General features: G+C 41.1%; 1 protein-coding gene across 2 annotated transcripts in view; it reads right to left on the minus strand.

Annotated features, from left to right (window-relative positions):
• Positions 1-1,742: 1,742 nt before the first annotated feature.
• Positions 1,743-18,542, minus strand: part of CRADD (CASP2 and RIPK1 domain containing adaptor with death domain) — a 77,659-nt gene continuing 60,859 nt past the window's right edge. For both annotated transcript variants that reach the window (XM_063154900.1, XM_063154899.1), the window contains exon 3: positions 1,743-2,260. In XM_063154900.1, the coding sequence (XP_063010970.1) occupies positions 1,965-2,260 (296 nt within the window). In that variant the 3' untranslated portion in view covers positions 1,743-1,964. The remainder of the gene's footprint in view (positions 2,261-18,542) is intronic.

The following is an 18,542-nucleotide window of genomic DNA, read 5'->3' on the forward strand; positions in this document are numbered from 1 at the left end:
TCATCCCACTCCCTGTGCTGGGCTGTGCTCATATGAATTTGCCAAATGTCTGTACACCTGCTCTGAGATGGTTTTCCACCTAAAAAAGAATATGTTGTCATTAAAGCATCATGAAAAAGAAAAAAATAAAACTCAAACCCTAAATTAATTTACCTTGTTTATCTGGAATTTTTGATATAGTTAATCTCTGAAGTAGAATATGCCTAATAAAGATTTGAGTGAGGTATAACAGTATCACAATTTACTGAAGGTCAGAACTCTATACAGAAGATTAAAATCAAAATATTACCAGATTGCTTCAGAACCTGCAGGAGCCAGATCCTGACAGAATATATTTTCTGTTTCCATGCTTCTAAAAATCAAGGCTTATAGGATTTCTTTAAAATCTCTTTGTCTTTTCTAATTTCCCATGTCTTTCAAAGTTTGCATATAAAAAGAACAAATTTTTTTAAAATGAAAAGCAGTGAAGTTCATTCTTGCCCCAGTAAAAACTTCAGACAAGGCTGTTAAGCTGTGAAATTAGAGCAAATTTTGCAGGATGGGAAATTCTTTGGCAATGACTCTGTAGATGAGACAATCTAAAGTAACTTCCTCATAAACAGACCTTGAAACTCAGCATCAAAATTCTGTTCATCATTTACTGTACAGCAAACTGCTCAGGGAGAATTCTAATATATTCTGCCTCTTATCAATTGTCCTCAGAGAGTATCTGGTCACTCCCATTGCCTTTGGATGTCCTGCAGACTGATTCCCCCTTGCCTGGTCAGCAAAGATCTCAGTATTTTTTCCCAGCAGGAATAAAATCTCCATGACAGAAGAGAAGGAGGAGAAGAACATAAGCTTCACTGTTTTTCTGCATAAAATCTTATTTTCATTGGTGGTACGATTACATTGGCAAAGAACTGAGGATAGCAGTGTCAAAGCTGCCCCCACTAGGTGCAGAAAAGTTGGTGGGAAGCAAATGAGCCTGGTGGGTGGCTGGAGGGAAGCTGGAGGGAGAGCAGTGGGAAGTTCATTTTGACCAGCAAGGACCTGCAGAATTCCCTGCCCTATTGGGTGTGCAGTGGTCAGAGCAATGTGCCTGTGGATGCTTGAGCTCACCATGAAACAAGGCTGCCTGGATACTGAGCACAGTTCAAAGACTCTGCAGGCACCCATGGTGTCCCAGTTTATTAGCAGAGACAAACATGGACAACTTAGAAGTTGTCTCCTTTTTTAGGCTGCTTCTTGCACAGTTTACCTGGTTCTTGCCTGCTTCTGGTCACTTTTCTACTGTGTGTCTTTGAGAACTTCCCACCTGTGACAAGGCATATCCACATAGGGCCTGCCTGCAGAAACCTACACCCATTAAATTATAACAGCAGAAACCCTCACAGGCACATTACATTCCTGCTACTTCCATTTAGGGCCTTTTTCAAAGGCAGACCAAAGTGCCAACCATCTATACTAGCAAGAAACTCTACATGCTGAAACTTTTATAAATGTGAAATTAGCCACCTGCAATAACTGTTGTAAAATTGTTAAATTAGTAATGGTGATTAGTCTCATTTCTTGCTGTAATATCAGGGAAGTAGCATGAAACAGCAGTAAAAAGGCTCCTACATAGTCCAGAAAATAATTTAAACCAAGTCTTACTCCCTCAGTGAAATCGAAAACCTTGCTGAACTCACTGCAGGCCCGCCTGTTGCAAGAACTTTGTCACCCTATATCCCCACTGAAATAGCACAAAAGGGAACAGGAAAGAGTGATCCATTTTTTAATGCCTGCTAAAAATTAATCTGGCATGAAAAGAATTACAACTCACAAGATGTCACAGAAAACTGGAATGTTTAAGCTTAATAAAATCGCAGTTCCCAGCCCCATTTTTTTTTTACAGCTTGAAGCATCCAATCTTCAACATACATTTCCATCCTCTTCACTGAATTGAACGAAACCCGTGGAGGCTCTGAATAAATGGCATGGCTTCACTCAAGCATGTACTGTATCACTGAAGGATCCACTTCCTCCGCCATCAGACTGGAGTGCAGGCTCTGGATTGTTGCTTTTTTCCCCAGGCGCTGTTTCCACAGCACAAATGCAGCTACAATCTGTGACTGCAGGTTGTGAGGGTGATTGACTTTGCATCGATAGATGTCAGTGTGGGACAAACCCAAGCACAGAGCTACATGCTCCCACTCAGGTCCCAGCCTCCTTGCCAGCTTGTTCAGCTGCTGATCTGTTGGTGATATCTTCAAAATGCATGGCGCAAGTTCAGGGAAGTCTGTAAAAGAGGGAAAAAAAAAAAAAAGAGAAAGAAAAAGCATGTATGTCACTAGGCAATGCTGCAAGAGTTAATGGGAGACCTTGACAAAGGAGGGAATAAGCATGAGCAAAGCTGAGGCAAAAGAGTTAATTAATTAAAGAAACAGAATACATATTTACCTAGAAAAACTAATTACATGATCAATCAGAAGATTAATCAGAGGAAAACTAATGCTCAGTAGACCATACTAGGGAGCCTTGTGGGTTTCAATGTCAGTAACCCAGACATCAGAACCGTACACCAAAGCAAAGACTTCCAAAAGTAATTATAAATTTTGGGGTAGTGAACAAGAAAGGTTTTCAGGGAACCTGTTTCCAGCAGCCATCATCCTCAATGTGCTTGCACCAGTATGATACAGTGACAAGTGACAAACATGGGACCAATAACACCTTATTACTCCTATTCTGGGACTCCATTTATACACTTCAGAAATAACTTTGATTCCTTAGTTAATAGGTATTACACTATTTTTTTTTTTTTTTCAGAGGACTGTTCGCAGGAAATTCTGTCCTAAGACACCACTTAACCCTTTCTGCCCTGTCATACATGGCAAACTCATCTTGAGGAGACCAGCCTTGAGGGCTTTTCCTCTATTTGAATTAAGCCATAAGCATGGTTCAGGTGTACCCAAATGAACAGGGCATCAACACGGTTCACAAACACAAATTATGCTTCCTTATCCCTCAGTTCTTGTCGTCAGAGCTTGTAACATTCCTGAAATCAGGCATGCATGTGCTACAGCTCCACTCATCTGACCTCTCCGAAGATGTTTTCAGGAGAATGCAAGGAGGTCCCATTTTTTCTCAGAGATTTTTGCCTGATGTTAAGTCCCTTAGGATTGTCCATGTTCCCAAGAGAATGCACTCTTCATCCAAAGAGACACTTCACATTGAACTGGTACCTGAGGAGGACAGGATCAATGCAACTACCAAAACAGCCTTCATAGGAAGCATTAGATAGCTGTAATTATCAGCAGTAAAAATCTTGTAGGGACTGAATGAAGTTTTTTTGCATACACAACTTATCTCTTTATGTGTTCCCTAGCATAATCTGATAATTAAAATAAAACCCCAAAAGTATTAATACAAAAAAGTGTCAGCAGTCAAGTGAGAATACAATAGTATTCAGAAACATGCTGTGTGGGATCCAGCTCACCTAACAACAGGTAACACCTCCTGAACTAAATATGCTAGGATTAATTACTGCTGGGAAGTTAAATAGACTCTTCTAAAATACAAACTCTTTCACTGGAAAGAAGATGTCTAAAATAATCAGAATAATTAACTCAACTCCTCTAAATGTGCACATTTCTCTCCACTGATTGTAAAAGGAGCATTAGGTACAAGCTCAACTGTTGATGTTGATGCTGTAAACAGCCAGTGACAGCAAAATGATTCTCTGCCTATAAGTTCAAACCATATGCCAGCCTTTAAAAAGGTGCATTTAGAAAAGCAGTGCAGAATACCTACAAAGCATATTTGTTCTTTGATAGCCTTTGTGATCAAAAGCTGAAACAGAGTCAATGCAGTCTGCAATTGCTGCTCTACCTCTCCTGCTGAAGATACTGCAACAAAACACAGGCAAAATACCCTCTTGAAAAATGCTGATTATAGCCTGTTGGTCTGAAGCAGCAGACTCCCTACAGAAATGCTGCTTTGCAAAATCAAATTTATAGCTCCAATATCATGCTCACAGTCTCCACTACAGCAGAACAGAAACTCCAAAAAGCACCTTTCCTTCATTTTATCAAGTAATTGTTTTTGCATGGAAGACCCAGAGCCTGCAAATGTTTGTACAATTTCAGCCAAATAATACACAAGAACTATACAAAGCTGCTTTGAGTAAAGAGAAAATTGCTTTCTGAAGAATATTTAGGTCTCTTTCATCTTTCTGTCCCCAGACAGCCAAAGGAATCTGGGACAAGTGCTGGTTTGTGGATAGGGCAGAGGATGCACAGCTTCTGAAGAAGGCTGAGCAATACCTGTGGGGCTGCCCTATGCTGTCACACCAGATGTGATACCAGTTTCACAGGCAAGTCAGGACAAGGCAGTGTCTTTCATGAATGCAAATAGCTGAGAATAAAATAAATATAGCTACACTGTCCTGTCACCAACAATACTTTTTGATATTAAACCCTTTCTCTGGCTTATGGTCAGCTACTGTGCACCCACAGCAGCAATACCTGCCAGCCTGGGCTTTTTGCTCTCACACTGAAGTTTTCATACGTCACATCCACTAGCAGAATGATTTTATGACTCTGAAATGTGATCAGGCAGGAAGGCCTAATAATAATACATGTCAGCTTTTCCATCCAGCCTTTGATATTAAGCAGGCTTTTTTACTGCAACAACTATCTTGCCTTCAGTCTGTTATCAGCCCTTTAATAAGGATCAGAATAAAACCCATCCAGGAGATCTTTTCATCTTACACTACCATCTGATTCTAATATGGATGTGGAAAACTCTGGGACAGAAGCCAAATGTTAAATTTAATACAAAGGACTGGTATTTCAGTCCCATTTTATTTTCTGTGATAGCTGATTTTCAGTTCTGATACAAAACACTGAGGAAAATTGGAGATAAATATTACATGACAGGCAATATTATTTAGAGGTATAGAGAAATATTTAGTGAGATCTTTCAGTTTTGATAAATGCAAAATCAAAAAAAGATCTCGATATGTTCTAGGATTAACACTACTCCTAATTTAATAAACATAATGGCATTTGAGGTGAAATAGAAATGAGTTTTCTGTGCTCATGCCCAGACTGCTTTGAATATATTGCAAAAATAATAAAGATACCTTTTTTTTAGCTATGTTTACTACAAACTCTCATTTATAATCTCCACTTGTCAGGAACTGCCTGAGGGAGGTAATGAGATTAGAGCAAAAGTTTCAATTATGCAGATCCTGCAGTTGCATTTGAAAGGTACTTTTAGGATACTGAGACCTCATTTTTGAAAAAAAAAAAAAAAGGTCAAGTTTTTCTTCTGTCAGGCATGCGCTTCTGCTTAGCAAAACGAGGACTGCACTGGTAAAAATGGGAAGATGTGGAAGGAGCAGTGGGTGCTTGGGGCACCACCAGAGGGTGTTGAGGGTTGCTCTGGAGAAGGCAATTTGTGCTGCTGTTGCCCCCAGTGAGAGCAACAAGTGAAAGACTCTGTCCAGCCACCGTCCTGTGGGCATGGTCCAGGCTGCGGGGTGCCAGGGCCACATGCTGCAGAGATTTGGAGGCTGAAGGCTCGCTGCTCGTGCTGAAGCCACTCAGATCCTGAGGAATGAGGAGCCAACAGCTCTGTGCTGGAGAGAGGGACAGCCTGGTGCTCTCCTGGGACCACCAGCCACCTGGTTCTTGGGACCATGAAATTCCCCTTCCATAGGGCTGGAGACAGGAAGGACACTCTCCACACTGGTTGTGAAGTTGAAACTGACCCAGAGAAAGACCTGTGGCTCCTTCTAGTCAAAGTTGTAGCATGAGGGAATGTGCTTCTCCCCAAGGCTGCTGAAGGAAGCTCATCCACACTAAGCTTTATCCTAATTGTTCCAGTTAAAAACCAGGAGATGTTGACAACTTGTGGCCTGTGTGTACATCTGTACTTCCAGGCCATTGGACAAACCAAGAGTTACAATAGTGATGGTGAGTGTGGACAGGAAACAGAGCTAGATATAAATAGTATCACAGATATAGACCAGACAAAACAGTCACCCAAATAACAAAGATACAAAAAACCACGTGGGGCAAAGGCAGACAGTCACCATTTTGCATTTCTTTTTCTTCAGAACCTCTGTATCTTTAAGTAGGAGATGCCAAGAAGATACTGGAAAAATCAGGGGGACAGAAAACAAACTCACCTCAGCTGTGTCCCACTTGGCACAAATGGGAGGATGTAAGATAAGGCCCACACAGGAGACAGCAGCCAAAGGGGCTGAGGCATTTCTGGGTGACCTGTGAAGTACCCAGCTGACCCCTCAGAACTGCTGGGTTACAAAGTGCCTTACAGTTTTAGCTAAAGGACCCTTCTCCATGTACATGTGACTTCTTTGTGTATGACCAAAAGCATTTGCTGGCGTTTCAGAGAGACTTCTCCCCTGCAAAGTCATTAGATTTTAACACAAACTCAACTTTTTGTTTTTTTGGTCCCTGCTGTGTAAAAGGGACTTGGATGGAAATTGTACCTGAATCGAAAGTACTGAAAAAGTCTCAGTCAGTTGCTGCCTAATCCTATAAGAACAATGCCACAGGCAGTTCAGGAGACAACTGAAGAGTCAGGGATATATCATGACCCATCTTTCATCTAATAACTAATAAATCTGTCTGTTGGGAAAGGTGTTTCTGCAGACTGGTCTCTGCTTCCAGCACTTCCTCTGTATCTTATCCACCTAAAGGACCATGTACATACTTGTTGGATAAAACAGAAGGAGCCCTGGAAGAGAAAAGGGGAATCCAGCTATCTCTGAGCTGCACATTCTAATGCTGAGGTGCACAGACACAGTCCATTTCTCTGGGTAAATCATTACAGAAAAAAGATAAAGATTTCGTGCGAAGGTCAAGAATGCTTCCTAGCCTCCAGTACAGCACCTGCTTGAGAGAAAGCCCTCCTGCGAATCAAGCAGGATGCTGAAACGAAGCATGCAAGAGCCCTTTGCAGGAACAATACTAGGAAAATACTCTAATTTTTATATAATCACATCAGAAACATGTCAGAGAGTCTGGTCTTCAGACCTTGCATAATTAGAATGGGACTGTAAAGAGGAGTAACTGCTTGGGCATGCATCTGGCCTCAGCATCTCCCTGCTAGGTGTGTGGAATCCTTCACGATCTGGACTCAAGACGCTGACTGCTCTTCACTTAACCCTCCTATCAGATCCTCATCATGATTTCTGAAGAGTTCAAAGCAAACATTTCAGAGCCCTCTTTAATCATCTTTTCTGGCATCTGGAGAACAGTTCTTCCCTGAGAAGTGGTAAAGTTAGATTAAGAGGTTCTACAAGCAGCAAACCAAAGAAGCCTCAGTTCCCCCCCAGGATGTGAATCCTACAGCTGACTTCAGGTCTTCTCCAGCTGCTTACCTATTCTCAAGACACTCATTAAACTGCTCCTCCACTCAACAGCAAACAGGCTTCTTCATTTTGGACAAGAGGTTCAGAGGCTACTAGGGGATACATGCATACACACAACACCCCACAGCAGAAGAGTGCATGGCCCTGGTTACTACAGGAAATTAAGGTAAAAGGGACTCTGAAGCTCCTCAGAACCATCATGGCTAACATGCCATCAGTAGCATGTAGGGCACTTCGGCTAAAGGAAAACATCCCTAATAATGAATGTAGTGTGAGGTTCTGCTTCCCTCCAGCCCACTTATTCAACTAGCCTGAGCCATAGAGCCAGCACTGGGTACAGAATGGGCACGGTTGCCAAGGCTGTGTGCTGTGTGTTTTGGCAGCCGTGCTATGTTACAGAAATTATTCACTGACTGAATGTCACAACAGTAAACAACGTGCACATAAACAGGTACAATTGCCTTAGAGTAAAATCCCCTTGGAGTGAGCAAGACAGTGAGAGTGTGTCACGAAGAAAGATAAGATCTGCCCCTTGGCAGATGAGGTTGGGACAGACTGTCATGAGCAGCAAGGTGGGGTTGCAGAACCTGAACTGAAGGACACTATGTAATGTTCCCACTAATGGGGAGAATGGAGACTTCTAGAAGCTGCAACTGCCCTGAGCTGCCAGAGATGCTGGATCAAAGGGACAGCAAAGAAGCATTTGAGGGATCCCAGTAAGTGCTACAGATGATTGAAGTAAACCACAAGATTATGGTGGAGATCCTGGTGAGAAGGATGGAATAAAGAGAAATTCTTGGGTAACTGCAGGGGATGGCTTGGCTTGATTCATTAGAAAAGAAGATGGGAGGTTACAGTAGGTCTCCATTAGAACAGTTGCTCTGCTGCTTTTTTGTTCAGCTGTACTTGCCCAACACTATATTAACAGGTGAAACTGCAGGCAAATGCCTGTCCTCTTCCTATATCACATTCAAATTCATAAGCTAGCCTGTAGCCATAAATGACTGGAGTGCCAGACAGGAGAATTTTATGTTTGTTTGAGTAGTCGTGCTTCACAGTCTCTGTAACTTGGTAACTTCTGATGAATGCAAACATTATATACAAAATTTACATTAATAAAACCAACTTCTGTCAATTAGTGATCATAAAACACACTTAAGCATACTTCTGTCATGGTAATTTACATTTCCAAGTATCTTAATTAAATTACGAAAGGCACAAATCAAAATGAAAGCAAATATGAAATACATTTTTAAGACTGACTGCATTCTTCCTCATTGTACTGGTTTTTATGACTTGAATTAAAAGATACTAAGTTCTCTGTCTTATTTTCAAAAAACTGGAATCTACCATACATATGACAGCCAATATGCAGAATAAACTGTGACCATTATCCTTTGGTAACCAAATCTATGGCACTTCCCTGAAGTGAAGCACAATCCACCCGAGGTACCAAATTCAGCTCCTTCCTGCTAAAAGCTTGCTGGGACTCTGCACTGGTGGTGTAATTAAAAAGTACATATAGCTTCATTTGTTGGCAGCTCTTCTCCTCTGTGAGCTCTAAAACACCACACTTTGTGACATTAAGTAGATTTTGGGTATTAGGGGAAGAAAAACAGCATAAAATTTTGTAAATCTACAGGCAATTCAAGAACACAAATGTTTCTATTTTGGCTCAGTACCAGCAGCTAATTCATGTATTCTTTATCACTTGCTAAGGACTGCCTAGTAGCTGCAGATGTGGAAGCAGACTGCTAAAAACTGAAACATAAACATTCAGATTTCATGACAAAAGTTTTCAGTTGTATTCCCACTATTCGGTTTCAGTAGCTACATAGTTATCTTAAACATGTTTTAATCTCTCCTACAGGTTTTGTACCTCTACAGATCTCTGCTATACTGATAATCTTCAGTACAATCTATATTAAACAGATTGTCAGAGAAGTCTGTAAATGAATTAATTCTCTTTTCAATTTCCATCCTTTTCAAGCCATAGGGAACAATCCCCATCTTTAAGGAACTGAAAGAGATCCGGTTTTCACATCTTTGTTCACATTTTACTGGAAAGAGCAGGGAGGAAGTTTCAGCAGTTAATAGTGTGGATGTTATTTTGTCTTCCATGAAAAGAAATTAATTACAATGTCACACAGTATTTCTCTACTACTATATACTGTGAGATCAAATAATAAATTTCATAAATAAGTGGCAGCTGCAGATGCAAGCAAGGAAAAGAGCACCTATGCGAAGTAAGCAGAAACAACACAATACAACGTTTACTCTCTTTTCAGGCAGGATGACCCTACATTACAGTCAAGATTAGATTTAATCATACTGTGGCTTTATACTTTGCATTTGATGTTGCTCTAGACACTGAAGTAGAAGTAAAATTTGCTTAATATTTCCTATTAACTTCTATATTGTCATACATAAGTGAGAAATATGCATGAGCACTGAAACCACAGCTAATGATGGCATCTTTGCAGTGTACCTTTGATATAAATGCATGAACAAGTTCAGCATGCAGCAATACACTAAGGGAAAAAAGAAATACCTACTGAATGGTTAGGTTCTGTGGAACATTCAAGCTTTCAGGAACTACTAGACAGCACAAAGACACTTGCTAGTCTGAAAGAGTAGAGATGAGAGGTTTTGTTTTACAGGCCAGCAGTTACAGCAACAGACAACCTTACAAACAATGCTGAAAAAATCAAATTCTGAAGTATGTCACTGCATTTCTATATAGTTTTCAATGCTCTGCAGTTCCTAGTGAATTGAATGGTGCTTGATAATACAGAACTTTCAACCGCTAATTACAGATCTGAAGCCCACAGAGCCATAATTTCTTAGTCAAGTTGTTTCTTCTCCACGCTATCACAAATAAAAATAAATGATCTGCAGGTGATTGTATGAAGTTGTGATGATCATAAAACACATTCATATTTGTTGTAGATGTCTCATGGTATCATAGGAGGCAAATGTTTACCCTTGTGGGTTGGGCAGCTCTGACAGATTAATTCACCCACTCTAAGTGAAAAACAAAGCTAACTGGAGCAATTAATGATTGTTTTGTCAGTGAGGTGACAAAATCATCATGCAACTTTTGTCAAGGGATTGGAAGCTATCTTCTTTTGACAGATAATACTTGAAAGCTTATTTCAAAAAGCCTGAGTTGTCTTTCAAAGAGCTGAGGCAAGTGTTAATCCTGCTGCTCCTTTGCACACAAGAATCAAAGATTCCCTAGGCTTTCAATCTGCTGAGTAAAAATAAGGGAGTAAACTTTTTTTACCAGCAACTTTTATCAAGAAATCTTTCTAAAGACTACAACATTTCAGCAATAAAATCATGTGTTTGAACTTCAGCTATCAATACTCCTTTCATGCAACAACAACAATGACACTGCTAGTATGAAGGACTGTTTTCTTCTAAAACAAAACTAATCACACATGTTTCCCTCACAGGACTTAAACCAAATGTGACAATAAGCCATTATATTTAGCCTTGATAGAACTATTCATTTCTCCTCAAGATTTTTTTTTCCTTCAAGTTGGCTCTTCTTTTTGCTTTGGCTCAAGTCACTAGAAATATCAAAGATCTGCACAACAGATGGAGCTTGGTTGTGAAGAATGCCTTTGGCTGGTGAGGATCTTTGCCTGGCAGGTGTCAAACCAAAATTAATACTGCACATATTATAGTGAAGTGAGACTGCGTTCCTTTCTGACCACAAACATGTATTAATAGAAAAAGCCACGCAGAGCAAGCTAAAACAGTACTATCATTCTGCTGAATCCTCCACTGCTTGGCATTTTATTTAATCACATCCATGCAAAACAAATACACAAAGTGCAACAGGTTTGTTTAGTGTCTTTTTAAAGACATTTTGCATAGGTGTAAAAGACTCCACGAAATGCCATAAGCAACACAGACGTAAATCCCTGCTGGTTTCTTTTTTTCTTCCATTTTTTGTATCAGTGCTCTAAATGCTTATGAACTTCAGTAGGCTTTTTAACATTTCAAAATCCACGGGAAAAAAAGGTAGTAGTATTAAAATACAATGCTCAGCTATGATCAGTTGCTATGCCTGGCTTGCCAAATGCAGTTCAACAGCCTGAGTCAGAAGACAGTGCTTTCCACGAGTGTCAGGAAGGAGGGCTTGAGGTGGCATCACCTGCTTCTCTCCATTTTCAGATGAATGGGAGGCTTGGCATCACAACTAGTGCTCTCAAGTGCCAAGTCAGTTGAAGATACGCAAGAAATCAATTTGGAATCTCATGGCTGGTTTCAACAGATCCATACTGTCCAACAGCAATTTTAGCTATCTAATAGGGCTGTAATTTTAGAAGGTCACAGCCACAAGACTTTCAGTTCTCTGTAAAGCAAATGTTAGAATGTATTTGTGTGTGTGCACATACATACATGTATATATATAGATATAGATATGTGTACAGTATGTATGTATGTATCTATGTACACACAAATCCCACTAATTTTTCCAAATCTTAATTAGACTATATGAAAGTCTTAGATACAAGCAAGTCAAATTCATTCCTTTTTTAAAATTTCATTTCTACAAATTCAGGTCATGGATCTGTCACTTGACCCTGGTATGAAAAGGGTGAAAAGGGGAGCATGGCTAATTTCCGAAAGCGAGGTCCTAACTCAGAGAGCGCTTTATGCCAGCAGGGACTGGATGAGCACTTCTTTCCCCCCTTGAGTCAGCAGTGACATAACACCCTGCAGCATGTGCTCAGCTGCAGGGCTCGTGGCTGCCCTGTGACATGCTGGTGCCGGGTGACACAGCACGCTGATCCTCTGCAGTCATTAGAGATCCCAAGACAGCATAGAAAGTAAGGAGATGACTCACAGCTGCAACCATGCACTCGAGGGCTGAGGACCCAATTACTTTTCTACTCACTCAGGAACAGCACTTTGCCAAAGGAACTGAAGTAAGTTCAAAGTTAAACAAGGTATTGGCAAATATTTGCATTACTTAGGCTATTTGTAGAAGATTTATGCTAGTATTAGTGGGATGATTCATATGCAAAACCTAAACATCTGAAAAAATATTTTGCTTAAACAATTAATTTTCATGTCTCATGCATAGAGAACATTTTCCCTCATAGTTCTGTAGTCTACTAGCTGCCAGACTTTGATCCAGAATTGAAATGTCAATCATTTTGGCTTTTGTACCTAACAAATCAGAAATAAAAATGTTTTAACACCAGAATGAAAAGGCTGGAAGATCAGCAGACCATAAAAGATTTGTTTTACTTGGTTTGGGATTTTTGCACAGCTATGTCTAATCTAAGAAAGGCTGAAACAAAACAAAAAGGCAGAATTAAATACTAGACAAATCTCTTCTGTCCCAGACATGCAGAAATACAGGTGATGTTTGTGTCCCTGAAGGAACTAAACCTGAAATCCTGCCACAAACAAGACAGCAGGGCTGTCATTTCCTTGACAACTGACATCACAGGAACCTCTTAGAGGTAACAATGGAAAGCAAATTTTAAAAATGGATTTTTTCTTTGCTTAAGCAAACATCTTTTAAGTTCTACAAACTCAGAAACAAAGAAATCAAGATGCCTTTTTCCATAATGTTACCACCACAACTCTAAACAACCAACCTTCCTTCCTTCCTTCCTTCCTTCCTTCCTTCCTTCCTTCCTTCCTTCCTTCCTTCCTTCCTTCCTTCCTTCCTTCCTTCCTTCCTTCCTTCCTTCCTTCCTTCCTTCCTTCCTTCCTTCCTTCCTTCCTTCCTTCCTTCCTTCCTTCCTTCCTTCCTTCCTTCCTTCCTTCCTTCCTTCCTTCCTTCCTTCCTTCCTTCCTTCCTTCCTTCCTCCCTCAGCATATGAAAACCCAGCTGTGCTGTGTAGAAGCCACATAGTGCCTACCCACCTAACTGGGCCTTCCATTTGCACTTTAGTGTATGGAAATATCCTAATGACAGAGGGTTCATGTGCAAGTTTACAAGCACCAAGTGCGGAAGACATGAAAATTTGGCTGCAATTCTTTGGTGTTCTCTGATCTCAGGAGATTCAAGCTTTCTAAGTCTGTTACAGAGCCTGGGAGTTGAATGCTAAAGCCACAAGACTGACCTATTTAAGTATCTTTATTCAGTCTTGTTGACTGAAAATGGGGGCTTCTTATCTACTCTGAAGAGGTTGACAAGAACATGAAGGTACTGCTACAACTCAGTCTTTTCAAGACATGCTATTCACTAGGCATTACATACTGATATTTATACTGTATTTGAGACATTTGAGAACTTCAGGCACCCCATGAAAATCCTTGCTTGAGGCATCTTGGCATTTATACAGGTATAAAGGTTTTCATGTCAAAATTGCCAAGTAAATGGGAATAGTCAAGCTGAAAACTTTAAAAAGCCTTACTGTTTTCAGGAAGCTCTGTGCAGGCAGATTGTGAGACTTGGGACAAATATCCTTAGATTACCTCAAGAAGCCACATCTCCTTTTTATACAATCCAGGTCTAAAGCATTTGACAAAGAGACTCAACAGACCCCCTCTGTAAAACAAGCAAGGAAAGTTGAAGTCATTTTTAATATGGTTCTTTGTGTCATGCAAGTATTTCCACATGAAAGTAGAGAAACTCAGTCAACCAAAGATGCCTGTGTCTGTAAGTAAGGCAGGAGCACAGATTTTACAGGGAGCAAGTCTGTTTGGAACAGCTGAACAAAAGCTTGGTGAAGGAATTTCAAGCAACATAGAGAAATGTCTCAGAGACACAACTGAAAAAAAAATTGTAGCTCTGTAAACCCACACAATACTCTTTTAAAGACCCTAAGGAACACAGCTTGAGAATATCTATCAAGTAAGATCAGAGCTACATGCAGGGACAGCAGGAGGCAGCTGAAGCAATCTGCAGCACAGCTCTAGTGGTTATCAGTCTCTGACCTTGAGAAAAAAGATAATTACTGCATGAATGTCCACATTAGACCAAACCAGAAAGCCCAGGAAAATACATAACTCTGCTAGAAAGAGAAGGTGAGAACTCCTCAGGTTTTACACAGTGGTCTACAGCTCTGTATGTCCCAATCCAAAATACTTTCTTTGACTGACAACACAGCTGGGGCTTTAATTTTGAAGTCCACATTTTTCTGTGGGAATCATTATATATAACATTTTTGTGCTGCTCAACAGAAAAACAAATCCATCTCAAATTTTATTCCTCTGCAGCCTTAATTTAATTGTGCAACATTTGCTTTAGAAACATATTTGAAGATGTTTTAGATATGACCTCATTTATACAGCATCCCAGGCTTTCCAGGAACCCTGAACCATCAGCCTCCTAGCCTTTCTTGTATGCGAACTACAGTCTTTTATGGCTTCCACACTGTACTGTCTGCATGCTCCCCATGTGACTGGGAGGGGAGATGTTCTGCTAAACACAAACACTTAGGGAGGGGAGTCTGCAGTCTCAGGTGTGGGCTGTGAAAAAGGCTTTGTATGTATTAGGTTATGTACACAGAGCTTGCCAGGATTATGCTCAAATAACTCCAAAGAGCTGGGCCTACACAGGTGAAAAAGGAAGAGCACCAGAGGAGCCAACAGCCCAGCAGCTCATCTCCTGGATTTCCTACTCATGACCACAGCTTTGAAAGGTGCCCATCTTCAGATGCTGATGGAGCCCTGCTTCTGCTCTCCAGTTTTAATCAAAGACTTAATTGACCAGGTCCCAGAAGGGTAAATAATAGATTGTCCCAAGTAATCTTGAGTAAGGAACTGAGCATACTGGAATATGGAAATCCACTAAGGTACAGATAAAAAAGGGAGCAGACAACCAAAGGGGTCATTTGCTATTTGAGCTAGAAAGGCTGAAATGTTATGGAAACAAACAGGTAAGTATCTGCCCCTCACCTCTACCAGCTGCTTCACATGGAATTTTAAGGCATTGGGTTTAATATGGAAAAACATACCTTTGAATCAAATTCTGATGTCTGCAATTACACAAAGTGAGTTTTTCCAGGACAGTTCACAATGTAGATTCCTTTTGGCCTCTTACTCTTAGCACTGACTTAGTCTATTCCCACCTTCTGCCACCTTCTCAAACTCTCTTCTCCTCCCTGCCTCATTTTGCAATTGTTGGAGGATTCTGGAGCTGGGACAATGTGCTACCACCACATCTGCCCACCAGAGAAAGGCAGCTGGTCTGTTCCCCAACCCATGCCGGGCAGGCATGCAGCCCTCCTGCTGGATAGGTGGACTTGTCTGTCAAAGCTATGTTGCAAGTTTTTCCATGACAAAAATCCCCTCCTACTTTTAAAAAACCCATTTGTTTTTTTCTTTTTCTCTTCCTTTTCCAACTTTTTCTCTCCTTCCCCCATTTTTTGAGCAGGAAGGAGAGTGACACAGAGAATAATGCCTTCCTCAGCTTCTGTTAGAAAAAACCCACAAAAATTTTCCACCAAGAGGGAGCTTTTACTGGTTTGTTTTGTTTGGTTGCTTTTTTGTTTTGTTTTGTTTTGGCCCAGTAAGGTTCAGAGCCATATTTTAAATTTAAAATTTCCTAAATAAGGGTCCAGTTAATACTGTCATTTTGTGTGGAAGGTAGCAGAGACCTGGTACCTCTGTTTCACGTAGCACAGATTCCAGCTGTGTGGCAAGAGGTCAGCTTGAATTTTTCTCTTGAGCTGTATTTTTTCAAACCTCTTTTCAGGGTTTCAGTTGTATAAATCAAACCCTGAATCCCAGTGTAGATGCACAGCTTGTCAGGCTTTCCTCCTGCCAGTTGGCTCTGCACTTCCCAGTGTTAATTCCCACTGCCTCCACATGTTTGAGAAGGAGGGAGGAAAGCATTTTGGTGAGCAAGGACAGGACCAGAGCAGCCAAAAGCTGCAGGGGCTTCCCCTGCATGGAGAGAGCATCATAAATGGGTGCAGCTGGTAAGAAAAAGGTGCTGAGGCCACTGATTTTCCAATGGCATTGATGGGCAGGGCTCTGAGCAGGTTTGGGACCCTCCAGTCACTGACAAGAACAGTGTGTGTATGTACCACACACCGGCTTGGTGACAACTCGGGAGTCAGCCTTGTTTCACGTGTGCTTTGTCTGAGCAGATGGCAAGCATGATGGCTGCTGGGTTAAGATTTTGCTGCCAAATCAGCCCCCAGCTGTTTTCAGACTGCTGCTCTCTTTACCAATGCAAAAATAGCCATCTCCGTAATTTCCTCCTTCAAAGTATTATTTTTTTTATATTACAGAAGCATATACCTAGCCAGACTATATAATTAACATGACACAATTTTTAATTTTTAATTATCTACCTACAACCATCCTCCTGCTCTAACTGGTGGTGTTGAAGGGTTGTTTTGCTGGGGGCTTTTTGAGACTACCATGAAAATTTGAATTCCCAGGTAAAAACTCACTCAGCACAGAGCCTGCATTACCAGGTGTAGAAGGTGACTCATTACTCTAGCTGTACCACATCTCCCATGAAAAAAAGCTTTTGACACAGAAACAACCCCAAAACTCACTTGCAATAGCAAGTATATAAGGCAAGACTGTTCCAGAAAAGACAGTGACAGAAACACATACTTATTTAGTTTATTCCTTCATTAGCTGGGGTTTCTTCATATATTTTTGTCCAAGAATGTCCTATAAGGCTAGGTTGTTAGCTGACTGGGACCCTTCCATCAGTCTCCAAGTTTGTGCTGTGACCACAGGGCAGCACAGCTTCCTTTGGGTATCCCCCCTGCTGACAGCACAGCAGGGCTCACTAGCACAGCAAGCTGTAACTCCATGCCACCCTGAGCAGCAGCAGGGTGAAACTCCTGAAACTCGACAACTATCTACAAAATGTGAAACAAGTGTTTCCAACCTTGTGACCTCGTTGGTGCAAGTTCCAGACAAACCAACACAAATACAGCTCTTGGAAACACGATGAGTTCTGGGGATAAACAACCAGCATCCTCTTTCCTCCACACCTCTGTGTTTGCTTGCTCCTAGAAATAGCGGAAGGAACACCCCAACTGCGTGAATACACAGGCACCACTCAGCAGACCAACAGCAAATGTTGATCCAGCAACTGGAGCTGGAACACAGCAACCCTACACCAGCAATAAAGCACCACTGGGTCAGATGTTATGGTGTCAGCCCAAATTAAGCAGCACGAAGCATGCATCAGCCAAGCCAGCAGTCCTCCTTAGCTTCAGTGAGCCTTGAGCTGTGCTATGTGGAATTGCTACTTTGCACATGGAATATCTCATTCAAAGCAGGGGCTGTCACTGCAGCTGCAATAGCAGCACTGATTTTTAGTGTAAGCTGTATTTAGAGCAGGAAAGTATTGCTTGGTGAGCTGAAAAGCAAACCAAACCACGAGTGATAAAGTCATGAGCTTCAGGTTTTAATATCTGGTGTCAGTCCCATTTCCCAAAGCAAAGGGTAGTTTATGAACACTGTAGACATTTTCTGTCTGAAGCAATACTAACACTAAATATCTTTATTTATACAGCACATGAAGTTCCTGCATCCCCACCCACACAATGGTCTGATTCTAGATTCACCCTACTGTTGTTCGTGGCAGGAAATCTAGGTGTGTTGCAGAACAAAACCAATGGGTCCTGATATTCTGCAACATCAGACAATGTGATTCCTTCCTCACAAGACTCCAAGGTCCTCCTAGACCAATTTTAAAAAAGGAGAGGGGAGGGAGAGGAGGGAATGGTAGACAGGTCTGTGGTGGAACTAAAAACTCAAGATTTCTGGAGCCTTTATCATATGCTGTAATTGCAAAATCATGCCTCCTGTCTTCACATAAACAGCAAACCTTTTTTTCAGAGTACGAGATGATTAGGAAATTCCCAATGCTCACCTTAATTTGGTTTCTTCCCTCACTTGGAAACATGATTTCAAAAAAAAAGATCAGGCCATTAAGTGTAGTCTAGACGATTGTTTCCAAATACTTCTTTCAGCATGGGAAGGACCAACCATGGAATAACCAAGCAAGTCACCCTATTATGCAACAGGCAAGAAAACTATTTGTGCTGCTACACTATGTTTTTAATTCCTCTGAAGGCTGCTTTCCCCCAGGGAATTCCAGTAATCAGACTGATTGAAGTGTGTTTTGACAAGTTACAACAGTCCAGAAAACCCACCTACGAAATTACATCCTGGTCCCATCTTCCAAAGTAAACTGAAATCTTGGTATCACAGCTCATTTTAGAAA

The sequence above is a fragment of the Melospiza melodia genome, chromosome 4, assembly GCF_035770615.1.
Source record: "Melospiza melodia melodia isolate bMelMel2 chromosome 4, bMelMel2.pri, whole genome shotgun sequence".
NCBI classification, from domain to species: Eukaryota; Metazoa; Chordata; class Aves; order Passeriformes; family Passerellidae; genus Melospiza; species Melospiza melodia.